This window comes from Anas platyrhynchos, chromosome 4 (genome assembly GCF_047663525.1).
Source record: "Anas platyrhynchos isolate ZD024472 breed Pekin duck chromosome 4, IASCAAS_PekinDuck_T2T, whole genome shotgun sequence".
NCBI lineage: Eukaryota > Metazoa > Chordata > Aves > Anseriformes > Anatidae > Anas > Anas platyrhynchos.
Genome location: NC_092590.1, coordinates 33,608,272 through 33,632,425, shown reverse-complemented (window position 1 = coordinate 33,632,425; position 24,154 = coordinate 33,608,272). Strand labels below are relative to the sequence as shown.

At 37.5% G+C, this 24,154-nt stretch overlaps 1 protein-coding gene across 2 annotated transcripts in view; it reads right to left on the bottom strand.

Moving 5' to 3' along the window:
• The window catches only part of PDGFC (platelet derived growth factor C), a 119,003-nt gene that overhangs the window by 47,092 nt on the left and 47,757 nt on the right, over positions 1-24,154 (bottom strand). For both annotated transcript variants that reach the window (XM_038178673.2, XM_038178672.2), the window contains one exon: positions 1,836-2,031. In XM_038178673.2, coding sequence (XP_038034601.1) covers positions 1,836-2,031 — 196 coding nt within the window. The remainder of the gene's footprint in view (positions 1-1,835; positions 2,032-24,154) is intronic.

Genomic DNA, 24,154 nt, shown 5'->3' with positions numbered 1-24,154 from the left:
TTCAGTTATTTCCTCCACTTGTCACTTACTTCTACTCACTTTGCATCAAAAAAAAGGTACACTTTCCCTTCCTTTAGTGAGATCGTTACTGAATTTAAACTGCAGGAACCTTATCTGTGCTTTCTCTTTTGGTTAAAAAAAAAAAAAAAAAAAATTTTTTTTTCTCTCCCAGAGGGTCATATCTTCCAAGTCAAAAAGCACAGTATGTCCTCAAAAGTGCACATACCAGAATTTGCATACATACAACTTCCTGGTATCCATACATATGTATGAGCATGATAAAATTACAGGTGAAGATTATGAGTGACTTATTACTGTTTTTCGATTTGACTAGTGCTTTTGTCACCTTGTTTACTTAAAATAAATGTACTCCCATTAAAATACTATTCAAGTTTAATATTTAAAATATTTTAACTTATCTCACTTTTTTCTTTGCAAGTGGATGGATGAGTCACCCAACCTGGATTTTCCTTCATTTGCTACTTCACTCTGCCATATGCAAAGAAAAGAAAAAGCTATGTTTTCATTAAAAAAAAAAAAAAAAAGTTGTGCAAAGGGAGTGCACTCATCTGAGCAAAGGTACGCTTATAGTTCTTCGTATTTTATATTTGACATGGTCTTGACAATTATTCCCTTCATTATTATGAAGATGATATCTGTCCATCTGTTGTGAACCTCAGGTTCCATATTAAAGCTAAGCGCAAAAGTAACCTCTAAGAAATTCAAATTTGTAATCAAACACTGATGTGAGATATAAAAACAAGTGAAGACCAATTAATTAGAAAAACTGAAAGCAACCATCAAATAAGCATCCAAAAAGGAAAAAAAAAAAAAGAAAAGAAATGAAATGAAATTAAAAAAAAGAACTATTTGGAAAAGAAGGTCTTGTGTGAATTACCTCCCCAGGAACACATCAAAGCAGGATATACCAAATGACATGTTTTATCTGTTAATTTACTGAAAGGAGTTCAGACAATGCACCATTATTCATACATTCATTTTTTTTTACGATCTGTTATTTCTATGGCAGATAGATATGGAATAAAAGAGATTAGGATCTCTCCTCTTTCACCCACCCACAGGAAGCTCATACAACATCTGCCCCTGTTGTCACAAAATACCCACAACGTGATCAATCAGACAGCTTGGCTGAGAACTACATCCATCCATGTGCGTAGTGTTCTCGTTGTTTCTCTCCCAAGCTAAGCAGCCTTCAAATGCTAATCACAGGAAGGAAATATAGATTCAACAGAAACCTGTGCCAGTCATTTAGCAGACAGAATACTTACTGAAGTCATGAAAAAACCAATACCGTTGGAGAATATCAAACAATGTATTACTTTAAGTGCTGTTTTTCATAGAAAATTGAGAACTTGACCATTAAAGGCCATTAAGGTATTGTCTGGTAGTTTTGTTTGAACAGAGATGCTGTACCTTGCATCTTGACCTGAATTACACATCATGTAATGTGTTTATCTATTTTTTCTCTGTAAAATTAGATACTCGTTCCTCTAACATTGATAGTAGTATTTTCCCAAATGTCAAAACCTTCAGCTTAGACATAACAATATTAAACATTCCACATTTCTGTATCCTTGTGTATCTGGGGCCCTGATATTGAATGCAGATGGAGAATGGGGGGACTCCAAAGCTTTCAAGCATAAAATAACTTTCTAGCACTGCAAATAAAATCAGAAGCTAATAGCTTAAGAGATGCATTTTTATAAATATATTGACATGCAGGTGTCATTTTTGCAAAAGCTGAGCAATACTCTTGTTCCATCCCCCACACCTTCCTTTAGATATTGCACAAGTGTAAGCAAAAGTAAACTTACTTGCAGATGTCATCTTCTGGGTCCTCAAGCCCAAATCTTTCGTCAAAAGTAAGCTGTATCCATACATTTTCATCTACTGCTACTAATCTCCACACTAGTACAGTGTTGCGCGGGTATGTATGTGGAAACTTGGGGCTGTGAATACTTCCATTTGTAGTCACAGTAATTATCTTCTCATGCTGAGGATCCTGCACTCCTACAATAAAGAGAGAAAACATGCATCAGTATTGCATTTCTCCTCCTTTTCCTGAAGTGTCTCTATAGCATGCACAGAAAAAGGCCTTCTGTTTTGTTCGCTTCTTTAAAGGAATTCCTGCATGGAAAAATATAATATAGTAAAAACAGACAAAGAGATAAATAACATTTTGCTCGCAAAAAGTTATTCAAGCCCAAGCCTCAGCTGATGTTCAGAAAGCAGAACATTAGTTCAAGTGGAGGTAAGAGAAATGTGTCTGCATATTTCCTTAGACTGCCAAGACTTGAACCCAAGACAAGAGTCCCACAGAAACCCAGAAACCCAAGGGACTACAGCACACAGGCTGCCAATGGCTTCAGTACTTTGTGACTGGAAACTGCAGAGATCACACAAGGTACAGGGAGAGGTCTGCTCACACCTTACAACTGCCACAGAAGGACAGGTTTCAATTTGTCTCTTGCGAGTGGAGACTTATATTTGTTGGGTCTGGTGATAAGGATTTTGATGGCAGCCTCCCTGCTGAGGGCTACATCAGAACAGTTACCCTGATACAGGAACAAAGCTGGGACATGCTATGAGAAAGCCACCAAGTATATGAAATTAGACATTTACTGACAAGCCCCAATAGAGGGCATTCCTCAAAATTCTTCAGCATTGTTAGACTACAAAGCACATGTAAAATTAAATGCCTTATGTGGCAGCAAATAAATTCAAAAGAAATAAGCCAACTACTTTTGATTTTAAAGCACACAGGAACTATGAAACTGCTTAAAAAAAAAACAACAAAAAAACTCTTCAGGTGATGAATTCACAACTGCGAGTGGTTACCAAACAGAAAGGACTCCTTTGGTCAGCAGTAGCATTGACTATCAGGGACACACAACAGCTCTCTTCGCAATACCTCAAACAACCTCATTCCCAAGTGCCCAACATTCCCAGGAATTCATACTCAGCAGCTGGAATCAGCTTATGGGGGGGATTTAGCTGCAAACAGCAGGCACTGACCTAATCTGCATACCTTTCAACATCATGACATGCAATGACAAGATCCCTACTTGACAAAATTTAATTCCATAAGCACATCAAAGTATATAAAAAAAGCTATAACACAAAGCTTCTACTGTATTTAACATTTGCTTAAAATCTGGGTACAGGCAGGTTTGACGTTGCAGGCAGTAAATCATAGGAATCGTCAGTTACCTAATTAATTTATTAACTACATATGCTTGTAGTTTTATACTGGAAAATAATTCACATTCTTTTTGACAATTTGTTTCACTCTGCAGTTAGTTACTTCATTTCCATTTGTTTTATAAGCAGCATTATGATGAAGACACATTTAGAGCTATGTAAGATGTCTATGCTTCAGTCTACAATGAAAACATACACTGCAATTGTTCCTTATTATAACTACATGTGAAGGCTGACAACTAAATGAATGTACTGCAAGAAAAGAAGGCCACAGAAACAGCATTGCAATTTTAAAAGAATTAATCTATACTTAAATGTAATTTAAAGTCTGTCAGACTTTTGCCTTCTATTCTGATGGACTCATGCTTTCTACTTGTGGTATGAAAATGGAAATTTTTCTTTTAAGTGGAATTGCTGCTTATATAAGCTTGATGGAGTGTGGTTTTGCCAGTATCCACACACAGAACTGACAGTACAGTCTTGTGTACACATAAGGGAGGACAGCACGCAGTAATAAGAAAGAAGCACAAACAAAGGAGGCATGAGAGACAAGGTTCCTAATTTAGACACTTCCCTGGGTTTTTGTTAGCTGAGTCACAAGCATTTTTTCTCCAACGTATAGCATGTCAGCTGAGAGCTCCACATTAAACACAGCAGCCAACAATAATAAGTGACTTTCCCAGAGATTGGTACACCAGAGTGTTATTTCCAAAGTATGCAGAGGAACACCATCTCACTGATGACACTATATTCAGTGGTTCTTTTTGTCTTTAAAAGCACACGCGGGATTCCAAATCACCTTGTATCTCACGACATAGCAAGCATTTCATTTTCTATCATCGATACAATGGTAACCACAGCACTGCAAGTAGTCCAGGCATATCAAATGAGAAGTCACTAAAAAGGGCAAAAGAACAAAAAGGTATATTGCAATTTAGTGAACAGGACTTGCCTTCAACTCCTTCATTTGTGAAGGAAAAATGTGTTTTAAATACAACGTTGTTCCGCAAAAACATCACATTCTCACACACATCACTTGCTCCATTTCAAATATTTGCTCTCGCACAGTGGAATTTCTTCTCTTACAAAAGAATTATTTTGTATGACTACAAAGGCAAGTAATTGCTGTCACTGGAGATTTAAGCTTGCTATTTGTCTTCAGATAAGCTGCAATATTCCTTTTTATCCATTCTACGTAAACAAATTGTACCACCATACCATAAAAAGCTAGACTTCTCCTTCTGAGTTCATGCATGTTCTTTTGAGTAAATTGTCTAAAGAGTACAGCCACCTGAACTTGGCTAAGTTGACACTATAGTGCCTATTTTTGTGGGTGCGCGTGTGTGGAATGGCTTTACAATTATTGCCTTTATTTTTAGGGATAAATTAACCCACCTTACACTTAAAAAGGAAGAACAAATTCAGCCAGATTTACAGCAATTGTCTGTGTAACTCCAAAGATACATGTATCAGTCCCTGCTGCCATGACTTGTCTGCCTTTCTGTTTAGCAATCTCCACCCCCAAAAAGAAAAAAAACATGTATATGATTGCACAGACAGCACCGATCAACTCAGAAGCATCTGACTGGGTGAGACTAAGGCAGGAGAGGCACCATCCCAGCTTGGGGGCAGCACTACAACATGAGGGCAACAGGACAGACAGTGGCTTCAGTGAGAAGCTTCTTCGAGAGATGGGCAACAGAGATCACCTGCAGCAAAAGGTTCTGGAAACGGGGCACACCAGATGGGGAACAAACCCCTAAGCCAGCCCTGAGATATGACACGGTTACAGTTATTAGGGAAGGACAGCACACACTTCACAGAGCCTGAAGCTGAAGAATGAGTCGCTGCAGTTGTCTTTGATGTGGTGCAAGATGCTATCACCAGATTTATTTATCTATCAATGTAGAGAGCCTGTCCCTGAAAATTACAAGATTCCAGGCATTCTGAACGCACGGCAGTGCATTACCCTTTCACTGCAATGGTAACAGATGAAAAAACACGGTATCACCAAGCAGATCAGCAGATGCCACTGTAAACTGAAATTAAACCCACCGACGAGACAAGCTCATTCCTGCCTACTTCAAAGTAGGCCTCTTTCCCCATGGGCACAATACATTTCACAAAGATCAGCACTGACACTTCTTAAATATAGCAAATACCTCTTCCCGGTACGTTATAATCACTACATCTTAGCGAGGGTCACAGGTAAAACTTGGACAAACCGAGTGCAGCTCTGGAGACTGAAGAGGAGCACCAAGGAAGGAGCAGAGAAACGGCCTCGGCCTTGGGTGCCGCCGCACTGAGGGCAGGTTTGCTGCTGAGGTGGGCAGTACTGATAACAGCAATTTCCAAAGCTTTCTGCCAAACCTCCACTAAGTTCAGAAAGCAACTTTTCTGTAAATAGGACGAGTCCTGGTAATCACAGATTATTAGTAGATATTTCATTGATTTTATTCAGTAGCCCTTAATTAAGAATAGCAGCTTTTAGGCCTTCAGAAATCACCTTAGACCATATATGGCTATCAATGCTTGAAAAACAATGTCAAATTCAGAGAAAATTCTCAACTCTAAATGTTTATGGATTAAGATTAGAGCTTTTTCTGCTATACAGTAATGTTGTAGCATGTGAGAGTCCTCTGACTCAAAACTCAGTAACAAAAGATGACAATAACTATTTGTTCATTACCACAGAACTTCAAAAAGGATGCATTTTTATTATTTGAAAGGATTTCCTGCAACAATCCTATAACTTTTTTTTTTTTTAACTTAACACCATATTATGTACAGAAACAGACTTTGTAGAAGAAATCCTTTGAAATGTAACATAACATGCTCTTTTTTCCTTTTTACCAAACTTTGAAAAAGCAGCAAGCCTACTTTCAAAAGTAATAAGGAAGGGAATAGAGGAATACCTCTTTCTATCCTCTGTCTCTGGTTCAGTTGCCTCCAGGCATTTCATAGCTATTATCTGAATGTAGCAGTTGAAATGAAATTTAACTCTTTTGTCAGGTACAAAGGAAAAACTGGAAGATGATCTGTTACTAGCAGAAAATGGAAGACAAATACCTCAGCTCAATATTGTTCAACGTGTAAGATAGGTATCAAGCTAAAAGCACCCAAAATCATAAGGATGCTGCTATGAAAGGAGCTGTGGAGACCTCCAGTCCAAGCCCCTGTCTGGGTTACAACTGCTCACACCACAGGAGGTCACTCCACTGAGGCATTTCTTAGCCAACACCCAAAAACTTCCATGGATGGGAACTCCACAGTTCCTTTGGATAACCTGCTCCAGTGCCATACTATCTTCCAGGGTAAGATGTTTTCCTAATGTCCAATCTGAACCTCTCAACTTGCAATTTCGCATTGTGTTTCTCTTGGAGGAGGAGGTTGTTTTGTTTTTATGTGCACTGTGGCCCGCGGCAAGAGTTTAACTTGGTCATGGCTTGTAACCACTCTTCAGGCAACTGTAGGCCTGCTATCAGACTTCCACTAAGTCTTTTCTTCCCCACGTAAACAAGCCCAGCTTCTTCACCCTCCTCCACTAGCTGCCAGCCACCATTAGTCCTGGGCCTTAGAGCCTGGCAGCCCAGATGGTTTTCAGGCTACCCAGCAAGCAGTCAGTTCTTCCAAACCAGAATGCCTCAAGTACCACAAGAAATGCTTTTGAAGCACATAGGGTTTGTTTTCATTATCACCTTTTCAAGTAGAGAGCAAAGAAAACTTCACACAGACTTGCTGTATCTACTAAGATAGCTTTCTTAAGTAGTATGGTTTGTGGCTTCTCTGGGTTAAATCTCCAAGACACATCAAGCCTTTGGTGGAGTTTCCATTCTGAGTTGTTTCGATGCTTTGATATAGCACCTATTTGAAATGCTGATGTGATTCTTCAGCTATTACTAAAAAGAAACCACAGAGAGAAGTGTACAAACCTGTAACACAATATACACGTATGAGCTGTCAACTGTCACTTGATAAATTCACCTTCTGACTAGAAATCTGCTAATTTAAACAAGTACTTGCCACCAAAATTAAGCAAACATAGCAAATACAAACTTACAAAGTACTATATGGATTTAAAGTAACGAATCAGAGACGAGCAGGAGAAATATTATATCTTGTTCAGATTATTCCTCCCTCTAACACACTTACACATATGAAAAAGCATGTAAAAAAATTCAGCTCACACAACTCGAGATGAATACAGAATTGTATTTGTTTTTACTATCACTTTTTAATCCTACAATGTATCCTATTTCTTCTTTCCTTCAGTTATCATTTTGAGTTCAGACTTTTACTGTTACCTGAGGCACTGAATAACATAAGATTTATCTGCTGGCTAGTCCTTCTCCTGCAGCTAGGACATTATGTGAAGAGGTACACACAGACAAGACGAGCAGAGAAGAACAGCAGAACTGATCTTCAGGAAGCCAGGGTTTTGGAAGCTGGCCAATGAAGAAAGGACAAAAGGAAGGATAAGAAAGCGAGGGGGGCAGACATCACTGGAGAGCCAAGCATGGAACTGTAGTAACAGATGTAATGAAGTTTCCACACAGCTGCATGACTTAATGTCTTGCAGAAGATAATCATGACTAGCCATACACTAACAAACCTTCTTTGATTCCAAATTGCATCAAGAAACAAAAATGAGTTGTTTTAAAGTAAAATACTTTATTTTACAAGTTTATACTTTATAACCTTCAAGTATTCTGCCAGCCCTTTGCCTAGTGCTCTGGCTTCTGCTCAGAGATGAGGATGGCAATTAAACATTTTTTTGTGTGTGTTTTTTTTTGTTTGGTTGGTTGCTTTTTGTTTGTTTTCTTCATCCTGTGCATGGCAAATCTTTTCAAAAATAAAAGAAACCTCTATTAAGATCTTTTTTCAGACCAATCACTCTTGGAAGGCAATCTTGGTTCTGAAATTCTCAATACCTTTTAAAACTAGATAAATACTGTATTTTAGCCAAGATAAAGAATTCCTTTTGCTAAATGTTAGATGAGGTAACTTTCTGGTGTTATCACATGCTCTAAGATCTAATTACTCTGGAGTGTTTCAATAAGCACTTTATTCCAATGTCCACAGGTAAAGTCTTGGCTTCACTGGAATCAATATTCAAGCTGGCTTGAATATGAAAGGCATTCCATCTCTATTAAATACCTAATGCTGTTGGAATAATTACTTTATAATAGACTGATAATAATATCATCTGCTTTCTTCAGTCATGGGCCAACAATTATCCTGAAATAAATATGAATATGCAAAATACCAACAATCCTCTAACAAATAGGATTCCAGTCAAGGACTGCGCCCTAGTGCCATCCTCTTCCATTAAACTACAGAGCTGCTACTTTGAGTGACCCAAATCTTCTCAAACAGATAAAGCTGTAATTAAGGACAGAAAATTCTGCACTCTTTCCTCAACCCAAAACCCTTTAGATAGCTAGTGAATTAAACCAGAATCATGACTTCTGCTTGAGATGGAAATGAAGAAGAAAGTATTTCCAACACAAAGTTTAATGAGGACTACACTAAAGCTGATTCCAGGAAGAACACAATTATTCGTGGGTGCACTGTTATTCCAAAATGCACACTACAACTGTCCACTCTAAGATCAAAAAAAGGTATTGGTAATTGTAAGAATGTACATATTTAAAAGACTACAGACTGGGTATAAAAGAGTCCACTTGACAAATGCAGATGGAATAAAACATGAAGAAGTGACTGATTCCACATCTGTAATTTTTAAGCAAAAAGAAAGCATATTAGACTATCATTAGAAGCACAAACTTCAGCAGTATCTTTATGCTGTTTCTTCTGAAGATTATTTCATTGGTCTATATGGTTTAGATAACAGCTAGGCATGTAACTCATCTATATGTCACTACTGTATTAGATTCAGTGGAAGAATTATTCATAGTTCATCAGTCAAGGTGAATGAGATAGAAATAAAAGTACTTGTATGCACAGCAGAAGAACAGCTGTTTATATCCTTATTTTTCTTTTCTTTAAATGCTTTGCAATTCATTTGTATTGTTGCGATGACAAAAAAAAAAAAAAAAAAAAAAGCCATAATGATCTGTAACTACTCTTTTATTTATTTTTTATTCCTAGAAGAGGAGGGGGGTGAGAAGGGGAGGGAAAGGAGAAAAAAAAAAAAAAGGGGGGGGGGGGGGGGAAGAGGAAAAAACACCATTCTGAGTGAGTCACTCCCTTTATCCTCTCAAGGACTAACAGATAGTAAACAGCTTCATGATCAAGTGTCAAGGGCAGACAGCAGATACAATCAACCTAAATACCTGACCTTCATCCATCAACAGTGTGAGGTCATCACCACTTCCTCATCTTCCCACAACAAAACCTCTTCCACTTCCTGAATTTCTTATAATAAAACCTTTATTAACATTAGTCTTTTCTTCTATATTCCAGAGAATCAATCAATGCGCTACATAATATTTTAGATGTTTTCAAAATCAGTTTCAAATTTTTCTCTTTCACTGACAAACAGGGAAGTTTTACATATTCTGCACTTCAGTCCCTCTATATAAAATGACATGAACAGATGCTGTAAGCTGTCAGACAAAGTTGAAACAAAGCCTAACAGTATGTATTTTCCAGGTATCTTGTGAAAATCAAAACAGCAAGAGCTTCAGTATTTTTTAATAATAAGCAGGTAAAATGAGTAGTCTTTGATGATAATGGAGCTCAGCTAGGGAGGAACTTCTGAAAGCTACATACCCAAGTGTTAACAAACACTAACAGTCTGGGACAGGGGGAATTGTGAGTCTCCTTGAAGAAGTACAACTTACTATACATGTACATGGAAAAAGTTTTCAATAACAGAGAAATGCTGTAAGGGTTAACGCTGAAAGAGAGCAGAAAGCAAGAACAAACAGTAAACTAGTAAAGATTTGTACCTACACCTACTAAGAGATAAAAAAGTTATTTATTTACTCTGAAGGAAAAAAAAATGTTAAATGTTTGGGAAATTTGTGTGGAAAAGCTAGTGAATATTTTTGAATATGAAATCTTTCCAATAGTTCTGCTACTCAAAACAGTCACGTTTTCAAAGCTTTGCTAAATCAGTTTCCGGTAGGAAAAAAAGCGAACTAAATTCTTAATTAAACACAATCAAAACAACAAAAATGAGTACTAAAATGGTATCTATGGCAACAACAGAGGCTCAAGTGAATGTGAACAACATTGCATATAAATGTTCAGACCTGGCATTTTGAATTTGTTTTCAATTTTATTAAGACAGAACTTAAAAACTACACCCAAAATAAGCTTTGTTAGTACTGGAGACCACACACATGCACACACACGGTATCAGTCTGTCTTGAAAAACTGTACAGTCTGAGCAAGGTAGAAACAAGGGAACAATCAGCATTGCTAAATTGTGCATGGCACAGGAAAGGTTACAAGTCCAAAAAGATAACTTCAACAAAACCACTAAATGAATCTGGATCTCTTTTAATCTCAGTTAGAAGCATTAGTTTCAATGCCAGCTCTTAAAACCTTGTATCTCATTTTCTGGTACTAGATATGGCTGCCAGTATGCTTTTAAATTCATGTGATTCATGTCCTTTACAAAAAATTCCTCAATCTGACCCAATTGAATCTTGATCTCAAGTCAGACTTTGTTGAAAAGCAAGGCTTAATTTTATTATGCCCTTTTTCTTTATGGTTCCTTCAGTTTATATTGTGCAGCACTTGTTAAGAGCAGATACTAGTAAACATTTGGGAAAAAGATTATCCATGGTCCATGTGGAATTCAGCCTGAATAAATAGACTCCATGGATATGGTATGTGTTAACTAGCTACATCTCATTTTAGCTTTTATTCAGAGTGAAAAAATATAAACCTGTCTTTAACAGGTTTCAGGAGGTAAAAAAAAAAAAAAAAAAAAAAAAAAAAAATCCCTATTGTTCAGAAATACCAGTCCTGAAGTGTATTGCTTTGTTTTTTCCATTATTTTGGTATTTGCGTGGATTTTGCTTTTAATTCTTCCACAGTACAGCACTATAATGACAGTGATTCAAGTATTTATAAAGATCACCAATCATATTTCAAGTTCTGAAAATAAACTGTTCTTCAAAAAACTGTTCTCAGAAATACTACTGCTCAACTAGAGGAAAATATAACTCTCAAGGATGGTAAACATTTTTAGTCAGAAAATTACAGTGATGAAATTCTGTAAGAGGAGACAAAAGAAAACCAAAGATCTAAGGGTTTTTTGTACACTACAATTGAAATGTGACTACAGCACATTGAGAGCTAGATCTAACTATATAGCAAGACTAACCAACTATAAGTGAATCCAATATGACCTTCAGTTCAATGTTAGAAACGCAGAGGGTCTTAAGCAAACTTATCAAGTTTGTGCCAAACTTTTTGTACAGAAATAACATTGCTACTGGAAACTCTACAAGCCAGATTAAAGCTGCCCGAGGCTCGCACTGTATGTACAGAAAACGTACCTCTGGCGTATATCTATGTCAGAAAGGCAAGAAACAAAGAAAGTACTATAACAAATTTATTTGGGATCTATTTAGGTTATTTTCGGAACTGGACTACACCGTAGTCTCAACTACAGAGATACAAACCATTCCATCTTTAATATCTATTAAAGTAAAAAATATTTTAGCTGTTACTAACCTGCTAATAAAAAAAAATTTGGAAGACCATAATGCCTTCATCTCATTACAATTTGATTCCTACGAGACGATTTGGAAGAAAGTAGTTATGCAATATAAATACCGATCTACAGGAATATCTATAGTGCAACTGTTACTGAACTGGAAGAAATTTAAGCAGAAAGAACCCAGCTTCAGTGAGCATGATCATAAAGGTGTCTGAGAGCGGCCACAAAGACCGGTATCTCACGGCATGGGTAAAGCAGTAGACTATTTTAAGCAAAATCACTTCCAAATGACTCTTTTGCTAATCTAGTATAGCAGGTGTTCTCGAGGAGGACTAACAGCAGGGTGCCAAGGACCATCGCAGTCGCAACTTATTTCCCTAAGAAGATTATACGCCCTGCTGTATGAAAATCATCGGTATACTAAATCAGGCTTTAGTCCCTGGAGTGACCACAGTTCAACATATTTCACATTTAACTTATTTATTGACATACAATTTGTTATTTCCCATTTCACACAAGAAGCTCAAACATTTATCACTGGATCATCTAACATTACTTTCTGCCTACTTTTAATATCCGAAGTCTTCCAGAATGCTTACATGGAATAATCTGAAAAAGCTGCACAATTGTAAAAATGAAAAGTGAGACTTGGAACTCTCAAATCACTCCAATATCCCTAGTTCAGGATAACTTTCCAATTTGTAAGCCTTTTTAAAACTACACAAGGGAACTATTTTGTTCCCAATAAGGGTCTTGGCAATGCTGTACAGAGATCACCTCTTTTAACGTAATTTGATCGTCCACAGCATCATATCAAAAGCTACTGTTCAGTTTGAAACCCAGTGCAACCTCCAGGGATGCCGCTTTCCACAAGAGTCTTTCAGCTTCAGTACTGCTTGGAATCATATCTAAGCAATCTATGGATATTCAGTCAGATGTGTCACTTTACATTTTTTCTTATGATCATGCTAAAACATCTGTAAAAGTTTTCAGCATTCTTAAACTTCTTTGGAAAACGCACATGGGTATGGTGGGGATGAGGGCTGGGGAAATCAAGGGTTAAAATGCACTTTACCTAATTCCCCTGCAATTCTAGAGAAAAAGCAAAGGGTATAAAATGAAAACAGACCCCTTGTCTTAGTGGTGTGGCTTCATGACTGGCTTGAGTGGCCTAAGGGAACATGTCCACCAATAAATAAGAGATGCTTCTCTGATGACTTGTATTAGGTCAGCTGTGTATTAGGTCAAGATATTTGATGAAAAACATTTCACAGTCCCTTCACATACTTTTCAGATTGGGTTTTGGATGACTAGTATGGTTAAGTCAATATCCTTGCTTGAACTCCTTAAGGTTGAAGGTGGAACTATTAATTTCACAGGCATAGAGCTGCATTTGTTAACTGTATTTTGAACAAGTTGAATCCAAAGTTCGCATCATATTGCATGCATCTCAAGCTAAGGAAGAAATTAAATCCCAGGACTCTATTTGTTAAAACAAGTAAAAGTGATTTTGCCCACTCACACTATAAAGTGACTTAAGTTTCAAACCCCATGCTGTAATTATAAGAGAACTGCCTACTTTAAGATAGAAGAAAGCTGTTATAATTTCAATGGATTGAAATTGTGCCATATAGAAAGGCACTGCATTTCTCCAGTGCATAGCAGCAGGTTGCCATGCAGAAGAGAACAGCTTTTATAATCACAGATTAATCACAGAATTTCTAGGTTGGAAGAGACCTCAAGATCATCAAGTGCAACCTCTGACCTAACACTAACAAGTCCTACACTAAACCATATTCCTAAGCTCTACATCTAAATGTCTTTTAAAGACCTCCAGGGATGGTGATTCCACCACTTCCCTGGGCAGCCCGTTCCAATGTCTAACAACACTTTCGGTAAAGAAGTTCTTCCTAACATCCAACCTAAAACTCCCCAAGCAAATAAATAACATCTTGATGCACACTTCATTTATAACGTTATGCCCAAGAATTCTAATGTGTTCCCAACACAAGGTATTTATCAATGATGCAAGTAGATGAAGCTGGTGATTCAATTGCAAAACAAGATAGGAACATCAAGCCCTCAAGCTTATGCTCTCACGTAAATTAGAACAAACAAAACAATATATACAGAGTCTAACCCAGCACCAAAATTAATGGGCTGTTTGAATTGCTTGGTGATAAACAGTCTACAATAGCTAAGTGTGCAGATCTGAAGCACACAATGGCTGAAGAAAAAGTATTTTTCATATCTAAAAGTTCACCTCTGCAGAATTTCACCAATACCGACATCTACAAGCTTTGATGTTCTCTAATTTTGCTTACTTAGCCTACCATAGCACTGCATAAAGAATTATATATACACACAATGTTTAAGATGAATCTGAAATTTGTTAATTCAACATTTATTGAAATTTCCAGCCAAGTCAATCTTTTCTCCTTATTCCTAAAACGCATTAGCTGAAGTCTATTTTATGAAAATCTTGCACAATAAAAAGAGTCCAAAGTGCTATAGCAGCTGTTTGAAACTGAAGGCTTTAAGCTAAGATTTTAATATGCCACAGGTAAAGTATTATCTGCACATCAAAGCCTCACTGCTGTAAAGAAATATGAAGTGCTGGATGCCAAATGTTGACTGTCTCCACTCTGAAACTGAATGAGAGCAAAGATTGCTGAGTGGCAAAAAAAATCAACTGAGAACCTGGCTTTTAAAAAATAATATATAGATTACTAACACTTTAGAAGTATTTCAAATAACTAAGTACAGTGAAGAGTCTTGGCCTGCTGCAGCAAAAGCAGACAAGTTAAACAATGCCCTTCATAAACCTGTCTTGATAACTGGAGGTTTTACTGTTTGAAGGCTCCTGCCTCGTTGACTTGGCTTCAGGGAAGTGATTTGATTTGCCTCTTGCTGGTTGCAATTTAAGTTAGCACAACTCACTTGCACAGTGACAGAATGATGCAGTTAGCTTCTGATAACTCTCTGTGAGAAGAGTATTTTAAAACATCGGCACTACACGTAGTTTTCCTGAAGATGATCACTAAACAAGCAAACAATACCCAACCAAACAAAACAAAAATTCAAGCAAGGTTCAGAGGCAATTATTAAATCCAGAGCTGTCTTTCGTTCACCTCACTTAGGTGTAGGTCCTCAGCAAGCCTAAGGGCATAAGAAGGCGAAGAGCAGAAAGAGGAGGAGGATTGGTATGTTCTGGTATTGCCTATTTACATAAAATTAAATGTCTCTACGTACTTTACACTCCTTCTGGCTCAGGTGCTGCTATTCATCCTGCCACTGTGGTCCTTGTCTGTGGCCAGGGTAGTGCAACTGATGTACTGCAGAGTCCGTCTCAACATGATCAACCCTGTTAGCCAGCACATTACCCGCTATGTACTACTAAACATGTACATAGCTGGTAATGTGCTGGCTATGAAGCTACATGCTTCATGCCTGTTACATGCTTAATGACTAAGCTCAAACAAAAGAAATAAGGCAAACACCTACTTATCAATGTCATTTCTGAGAGTATAATACTCAATGCTCTGGTCTCTCAGTAAGGCCCTGCATGTCTAAACAAGTGTTCAGACACCCAAGTCAGGTACTGAAAAAAGTATAAGCTCCAATACATAGTCAAATGTTATACAAATATATTGCACAAGTCCCACATTACTAAAATGGTTCTTTTCACTGTGAGTGTCATAGACCCTTTGCACTGAGAAAAGTTTCAAATGAGCCTTTGAGTTGAGACATCATTGTTAAAACGAGAAAGGCTGAAACACAACAGATGAAAATAAATCTTGCTTTAAAACTGGACTTCTTTTAACCCTACTAAATACAGACTTGCTAAAAGAAACAATTTCCTTCATATGGTACTAACTTTAAGATTCTGTTTTCAACTCTCATTTCCACCAAAACCTTATTTCAGAGAGAACCTGAACTATCAACCTGTTAAAGATAATTAGAATAACCATGGACTGCATCCTGCAGTAACATACACACGTAGATAGGAAGAACTGATTTAATTACATATTTTAATAACAATTTAAAGTAGAAAAAATCCCTATATACGAAACTCTCACCTAACCTATTTAAACATTCTTGAATGAAGAATATGAGGCATACCACGTTGACAGCTGCACAGAGAAACCACGTGCATTTATATATGGGAATTGACTGAAAAATTATGAAAAATACTTAGGCTCTTCAATCAATTAATATCTGTTGTATTCAGCAGAAATAGCTCTGTGATCTGTAAAGTCTTCTCAGGTTTTATTCTTTGACCAACCAGGAAAAGATTTCTAGGAGTAGGATCTCATCCTAATCTTTTCCATGTTTATGGCTTGACTAATTATTGCTAAGTGCTCTTCTGGGAGCAGTATCAAATCTACTTGTAAGATCCAGGGAGTTCACAGCACAAATGAGAAAGTAATTAAGAAGAACACCAGCGCCACATTATCATCTCATTGTGAAATTGGCCAGATCTGATGAAGCAGCCTGATCCGACCAGGGTCTGGGCTAGCACTCTGGTCAGTATCTTTCTTTTCATACCACGGTAAAAAGCAATTTCTTTAAACTTGCTGGTCAAAACAGTAAGCAGGACATGCAGTTTACAGTGGTGTTGGCACTCTCAAGCAAAGAACAAATTGGCTCTTCTGGTGCACCATTTTCCTTGGCCACATCCTAACTACCTACTGTGTTAAAAGGATGCTACTTAACCGGGAGATAACAGATAGAGGAATTAATGTGTATTAGGACATTTCATACATTTAGCTTACTGATAGGATTTCCTCTGGGAGACTTTCCACAAGGACTGAAAGTTTCCACAAGTGTCTGCATTTGCACTTTGTCCAGCGTTGCTTATTATCCTTACTACTTCTAGGGACTAATCTAGGGAAATATTAGGCAAAAGCCCAATTGAAACAAAGTAACCTCTGTAAAGTAAAAATAGTATAGATTAATAAAGGGGCTGGAAGCACAGCTCCTTTCTTTACTTTGGCAGCTTTTCACTTACAGCTCCCTCCAACCCCCAACAGTCGGAAAATCAGTTTTCATTCCATTTGCTAGTACATCCTGCAGACGACAGTAAACCTGCTTTATCCATTTACGAAATCACTTGCTTTCCTTGCAATCGCTGCTAAAATTCAAGCTGATAACAAAAACACTCGCTCACTCTCAGGCACGCACCATTCCCCTAGCCCCCTGTGCCCTGCTATGGGACCAGAGCGTCACTGGGGATACAGAGCCCGCAAACTGGACACCCCCTCACAGCTCAGCCCCAAGTCCTTCCTTGTTTCCCAAATCAAAAGCATTCAGTTCCAACCATTCAGATTTCCTAGTCTTGTAACTCCCTCCCTGGTACTTCTGGAAAATGATGCACAGAAGCATCGAGCCATATCAATACTTATCAGCACTTCCCAATTACATAGCCCAGGGACTTGTTAAATGCATCTTTTACAGCTTCAGTATTTACAGTTACTGTAAGAAGAGGAGAGAAAAACCTGCTTCCTTACTACTGTTGTACATTTCATTTTAATAATATTTATTCAAATTCTGGTTTTGAGCCAAAACAATCGTCTCTCCATGTTAAAAGGCAGAATGTCTCTAAACCTTTGATTCTAACTCCCGTGTAAATACAAACGACAAAAACAACTAGTGACAAATACTTGCTGTGTCTATCTACTTACAGAGATAAATCCTGAAAGCTGATGAGAGCCATCCTCTTTTTCAACACAGCACGTAATTATCTTTTCACCAGGCTCGTATTACCAACCAGTCTGGGCTAGAAGACCAATCTTACATTGTTAACATAAATTCAGTTGTAATAATGGTGTAAGATTTCGTTGTCTTAAGTCAAATCACAATGTTAACCTAAAACAGTTAATGACCTCCAAATCTAAAGAACACACATTAAACTGTTCTTCTGTGTGTATTAAACAGTTCAGCATTAAAGTCTAGATTTTACTATTATCTTACCATCAGAACACCAGATATTCAACACGCTTTAAAATTATTTATTATTTAAAAACAAAACTAAACTAAACAAAAAACAGTAATCTGAGACTTTTTTCACTATTAATACCTGAAAGTTTAAGAGAGCCACAGTCATTTGATGACACAATCTACTGGAATCCTTCTCATCTGCTCCTGCCCTCTTTTATTCCATTTACATTACAGCTGGTAATGTGGAAGAAATCCAGATGTTATGTAAAACAGCTGCAAATGTACTTCTATCTAAGCCTCCAGTGCTTTTACTCATACACAGAAAATGCTTATACTGTCATTGTCTATGAAAGCAGTGCACCAAAAAAAGAAAATAGGCAGCTGCTATGCCTTATTAACAGCAGCCAAAAGGAACCCTCAGCCAAACTATGATCTTGACCTAAACTTGGGTACCAGTTGGTTATCCAGTTATTCATTTAATGAAAAATTGTATTATTTTGTGCATCACTTCAGGGGCTTTTTTCCTGTGAATTACCATTTTTCACTGTATTTGACTTTTTCATTTTGATCCATGCACAACAGCACTACTTACAAGTTGATCAACCCTTCTCTTGCAAGCCTCTTCAAATCCTGTTTAAACCTGCCATCCTAGTCCATTAATGAAAATGAAAGCCTATTTTTTCTCCCATTCCATTGCCTCAACATGAACTCATGCTGTTTCCAGTCACAATACAGTGTTTAGATAGACTAAGTGTTAATCCTGACTGGTCAAAGTAGGAAAAAAAAAAAAAAAAAAGAAACCCCAAATAAATGAAACTTGAACATTAATATGTGCACAGAATACAACCATGTTAAGCACAACTTATACAGAAAGTTCATGTTGTTGGTTTTGTTTTATTTTGTTTTTAGTACCATGCTAATATCAGATTTGTGAAACAGAATAAGAAGTATCAAATATCAGTGTTTGCATACATGTTAAATATGAAAAATAGTATTCGACCAATACTGAATTAGAAAGTGAACCAATGACAAATTAGGATACAATCTGGGTAAACCTGGTATATTTGACAGTTTACATCCGGATGGTAAAAAATGATTCCAATTCTTTATGCCGAAACACACACACCAAATGTGAAGGAATACTTAACTGCTATAGTTCTATTGCCAGGAAAGACTATGGGGAAAAAATAAAAATATATCCACTTGTGATTAAGCAATTTCATCTTGAATGGCACTATGGACTTTGCCAAATTTTAATTACTAGTCATCATACTTGTTCCCAAGACTGGTGTCTTTGCAAAGAAGGGAGGGGAAGCCACCAGTAAAGAAGATCTGCCATTTACGATGCAGAACCTAGTCAATGCTTTTGGCCAAATTAAGAGACATTCTCTATGTACACACACACACACACACACACAGACCCCATCGCGTGGGCTCTCCGCAGTGCTGCTGCCCAACTCTGTATCGCCCTTTCCTGTTTTCCACCGTGGGGTGCTCTCACAGCACTTTTGTGTAAATAAGCAGCTGAATGCAGTCTGACACAGTGCATAATAAAGGTACTAGCATGAACATTCACTATAAGGCATAAATTTCAGTACATTTGTTGTTTTCCACTTACAGGGACAAATTTAAAGCTTTCCACAGAAAACACAGAAAATCCTAGATATTCTCATTTCAGCATAGAGGTCAAAGGCCTTTTCTTTAACCAACTTATGCAAGCAAAGGGAGAGATGTACTGTCCTACCTTCTGCAGAATAACCCCGTTTTCTAAAATAATAAGTAAATAAAAAGCCAACACTAAGTTGCTTTCCATTTTTTTTAGCAGATTAGTTTAAGCTACTTTCATCTCTACAGAAAGATAAAAATCTAGACAACAGCAGAATATAGATCAAAACACCTTTACCCATCATAAACAACTCCAAATTACGGCTTGCAAAACAATAACACTCCAAAGTTTATTCGCTGTGTCTTTGCTTCAGAAAGATTTTTTTTAGACATTTGTTCTACAAGCTTACCTTCTCTCCTCCTTCTGCATAACTACAAGACAAGTCTAAAAACACAGTGGACCAAAAAAGTTCCTGAGAGCTGCAGTAACATTGGCATAATTAGAGTATCAGGGTAGACTATAACTCATCTGCACAGGTGCTTACAATGTTTGAGTATTTTGCCATTTAATTTCATTTATTACTATCTGGGCACTTGTGCAGCAAACATGAAAGAGTTATAAATGCTTTCTGGAGAGAAAGATGAACCATTTTGGCACCCAGCGTCAGCCTGCAGGACAGGGTACCACATGCATGCAGTTAGGGAACAGAGCAGCTAAACAACCTGTTTGTACAGCTTACTGTTTCAGCTGTCTTCATGCTCTTACTACAGCTGGACAAGCTATGAGAAGTCCACGACAATTAACTATTTTGTTTTCACTTTTCTTCCCCTCCCTAAAAGATGTAATCAGTCACTTTCATTCTTAAGCTTGTAATATACAAAATTACTGCCATGGTAATTTAACAAGTGATACTCAGTCCATCAGAATGGCACTTACAGTGTTAACTAATGTGCATCCATAGTGACAAATTACTTGCAGTAGATGCTTCCAACAACAAAGGTCATTTCTCTTTTGTTTGCAGTACTATCTGATAAGGAGGTTTTTTAAAAAAAAACATTTCCTAGTAGGAGAAAAAAAAATAAAAAAATAAAAAACACCTCCCAAACTTTCAAGATTAATTATTAGATCCTTATGCTTTGTTATGCAGTGGTGCTGTCTCTACTCCCTTGCCGGGGTAACCTAGTAGGACTCTAACATCCTGCTGTTACCTCCTTTTTTCTGTCAAGCTGTATGTAAATATTCATAATTTTTGATAGCTGTATTATGTAAATACACTTTAAATAAATCTGTATAAAATATCTGAGAGCTTACCCAGTCTAAATACTATCCCAGTATTTATTCTCACTACTATTTGTGAGGTCTCTGATTTCTGTAATCACTCTTGCAACTTACAGCTCTCAAAATCTAAATGACGCACAAAGAGAGCTTCTGCCACCTCCCTGGGGTCTACTCTCAGAATAACACATTATTCATAATCATTAAGCCTACCAGGATGTGCTCCTCAGGAGTATTAGAGCGGCTGAATTAGCAACATTTTCAAAGAAAAAAAAAATAATTCTTCAGAGTAAAACTTTTCTTTCAGACTACATCTGCCTGAATTCCAGAAGAAAAAAATATAACCAAAAAAAATGAAGTTAAACCTGTGTTTGCATGGCTCACAAATGGAGAGTCAACTTTTGTTTCACAGAATCCAAGTTACAGTTTGGAAAGTTATTATAAGCACACTTGCCATCTGTACTCGAATGCTAATGGCGCAACTGGATTGACTGTATATGGACAGAAATGGTCTCAGAAAGATTTGGATTACAAAACAGATAAAATATAACAGATGTGCCCATCAGCAGGCAGGCTGGCATTCACTCCACAGCAGCTGAGGCTTCCAAGAGTAAGCATAGTAGAGTAATTCACATGAGCTTGCAAGTCAGAAAAAAAAAAAAAAAAGGCATAAGTTCAAAAGTACCCTAAATTTTAGCAGAGGAAAAAAGAAGAAAAAGATGTCTGTCTTGGATAACAGATTATGAACAAGCTGTAGCTTTAGACTGTCTGGTATTGTTCCAGTCTGGGTGTACTCTCAACAGACTAGATACCCCAGCCCTGCAGTGATGTGGGCACATCAGCTCCGTCCCACAAAGACTCCAGACCCGCCACGGCCCACGTGAGGAGAGGGAGAACCCAGTGATGCCAACCTGGAAACTACTTTGCTCACCTGGTCCTGGGCATCAGAACGCCCACAGGCACCCAGTGCCAGCTGAATGCTCACGCTGAGCAGCATCAGGCAATGGTGAGAGGCAGATTGCTTTGCCTGTGGTCCTTGCCGCAGGGGAGAGCACTGCCTGCAGCTGGCAGGAGAAGCACGGCACACACAGTTACACGGCCAAACCTCGGCTCCTGCTCTGGGGGCGAACACTTGAACTACAGCTAAGCATTAGGCACTTCTATCAATTAAGCACCGCTTTCTTCCCGGGAAAATAGAGATGGGGAAAAGCCTGGGAAAGTCTCCTTGAGCTAGGAACTGACCAGTTTCCTTAATCCCATGCAAAGAGGACTACCACCATCTCTTGTTTCTGAGTAAAAATTACCAAAGCCGGTTAAAGATTTATACTACTATTTATTTTCTTTTAATCCGTGTGCTCTGACAGTGTTTCATTTGTAAAGACCATAATTTACTGTGCATACAACCAAGTCCAAGGGGGGACAGAAAAAAGAAATCCATCTTTTGATATTTGCCAAGCCTCTACCAGAATGGCAAGCACATCTGACAAAGTTTTATCCTCTTTTACTAGTTCTGGGAAAAATAAAATACAATAAAAAAAATTGACAGATAGAAATACTGTTTCCAAATAGAAAGACAGAATCTTGGAGGATGCCCAATTTTCTTCCACTCTACTTCATCAGGTCATTATGTCACTCTCAGATCAGTAAACTGCCAAATATTTCTGAAGCAGCCTTCAGGAGCACCAGATGGCATTATTCAGAAGTCTTATAGTCCTGGTTGTACCGGATGGCTCACTGGCATTAAAATTTTTATTTTCCATATGAAGTCCTACTTCTGACCAAAAGAATATTTCCACTAGAAGAAGTGTACGTGCTTAGAGATGACGCAAGGCAGACTGCTTTTTGTCTAATAAGTCTCCAGTCTTCACATGAAATTAATACATAGTTAGGTGGCAGACTAGTTAAACATTAATAGAGTATCTTGTTTAAGACTCTAAAGAAATAGTTCAAAATCAGATGTTGGAGATTTAATGCATCCCAATCAAGTCGTGACAATTCTGAAAATTTCAAGTTCTTGACTCATTCTAGTTAGAATACCAACATAGCTACATAGCTTCTAGTCTTGCATACAAACACTTTACCTTTCTTTTTGCCACTTGCAAACATGGTTTTAAGAATAAGCATCAAAATCTCTTAAAGATGTCTCTAAAGGCCATTAGAAGTACTGTCTGCAGAAGAATTAAATGTCTGAGTTTAATGCCTGAATTTAAGCAACATAAGAATATGGTGGATAAAAAAAAAAAAAAAAAAAAAAAGGAATATTAATATCCCACGTAAAGGAGGTACTTTGACAATGTCCTTCTCTCTTCCCAATACAAAGAGGAATGACATCTAATCCACTTTGATGCAACTGGAACTCTGTTGGTAGAATAAATGTGAAGAGTAAAAGCTGCAGCGCTTAATTTTAAGTTGTTTTCCTGGCTAATCTGGTCAATTGCTTAGGAAAAGAAACCAAACAATGAATAATGGTACAGGCTACTACCACTAAGGACTGATATGCTGGATACCTTTGAGAATCAGTGCATAATGTACAGAACTAGACTTCAAGTGCACATGATTTACAAAAGCCGTTAATTATCGATTAACTTTTCAGAAGTCCATTACACAAAAAAAGGGCAACAGAAATGGTGAATGATACCATCCTGGCTATGAAAGAGTTCCCCTCCTCCTTCTCCCGTTTCTGCTTCAACTGAAGCAAAAAATTTAGTTCTATTTTCAAGCTATCATGCTCCTGTTGCTAAAAATGGGATGAGCTTAATCCAACGTTCCCAATTGTGTTTTTCTTAGATTTCTGGGGGCATTTATAAAACAATGCAGGTTAACAGTCATGATCAGAATTAGCAAGCTATCTGGACAAGATGAACACATGGTCTCCAGGAGACTGCATATGAAAAGAGCTGACATTTCCAAAACCTGCCAGTTGTACATGGGACAGATTGCTTTCAACAGCAGTCAAATATCATAGTCTTTAGAAGCAAATCCATAATGTAATGTCTCCAGCGTAAGATAATTTTAATAATGAGACAGACACAGACAAAGAACAGTTGAGCCAAAAATATCAAACATTACTGGAAACGTTTCTCTTATTTATATAAAACACCCAACAATGTCTTTGAAAGGTACTGAAGTAAATTAATATCAAGGCATGCAGCAGCTGGGGGAAGTCTGGTATTTAGCAGGGGATCCTCACTTGCAGGTCTTATTTCTCTAAAGCAACCACGAGCAAAAGGCAGTGCAGGTTTTTGTTCTTTGAAGATTATTCTGTGCTGTTAATTTTGATCACTCTGAAATAAGAAAACAATGTTGCAACACCTTGGTATGTTAATGGCAACTTTAATAGTTCTTTATATGGACTGTAAATTTACAAAATCCCTCAAAACAAACAAACAAAAAACCACATCAATAAGATACTTTTCTCCCTGTGAAAGGGCTTGTTATTTACAACCTCAGTTTTGAGAGCACTTATTCAT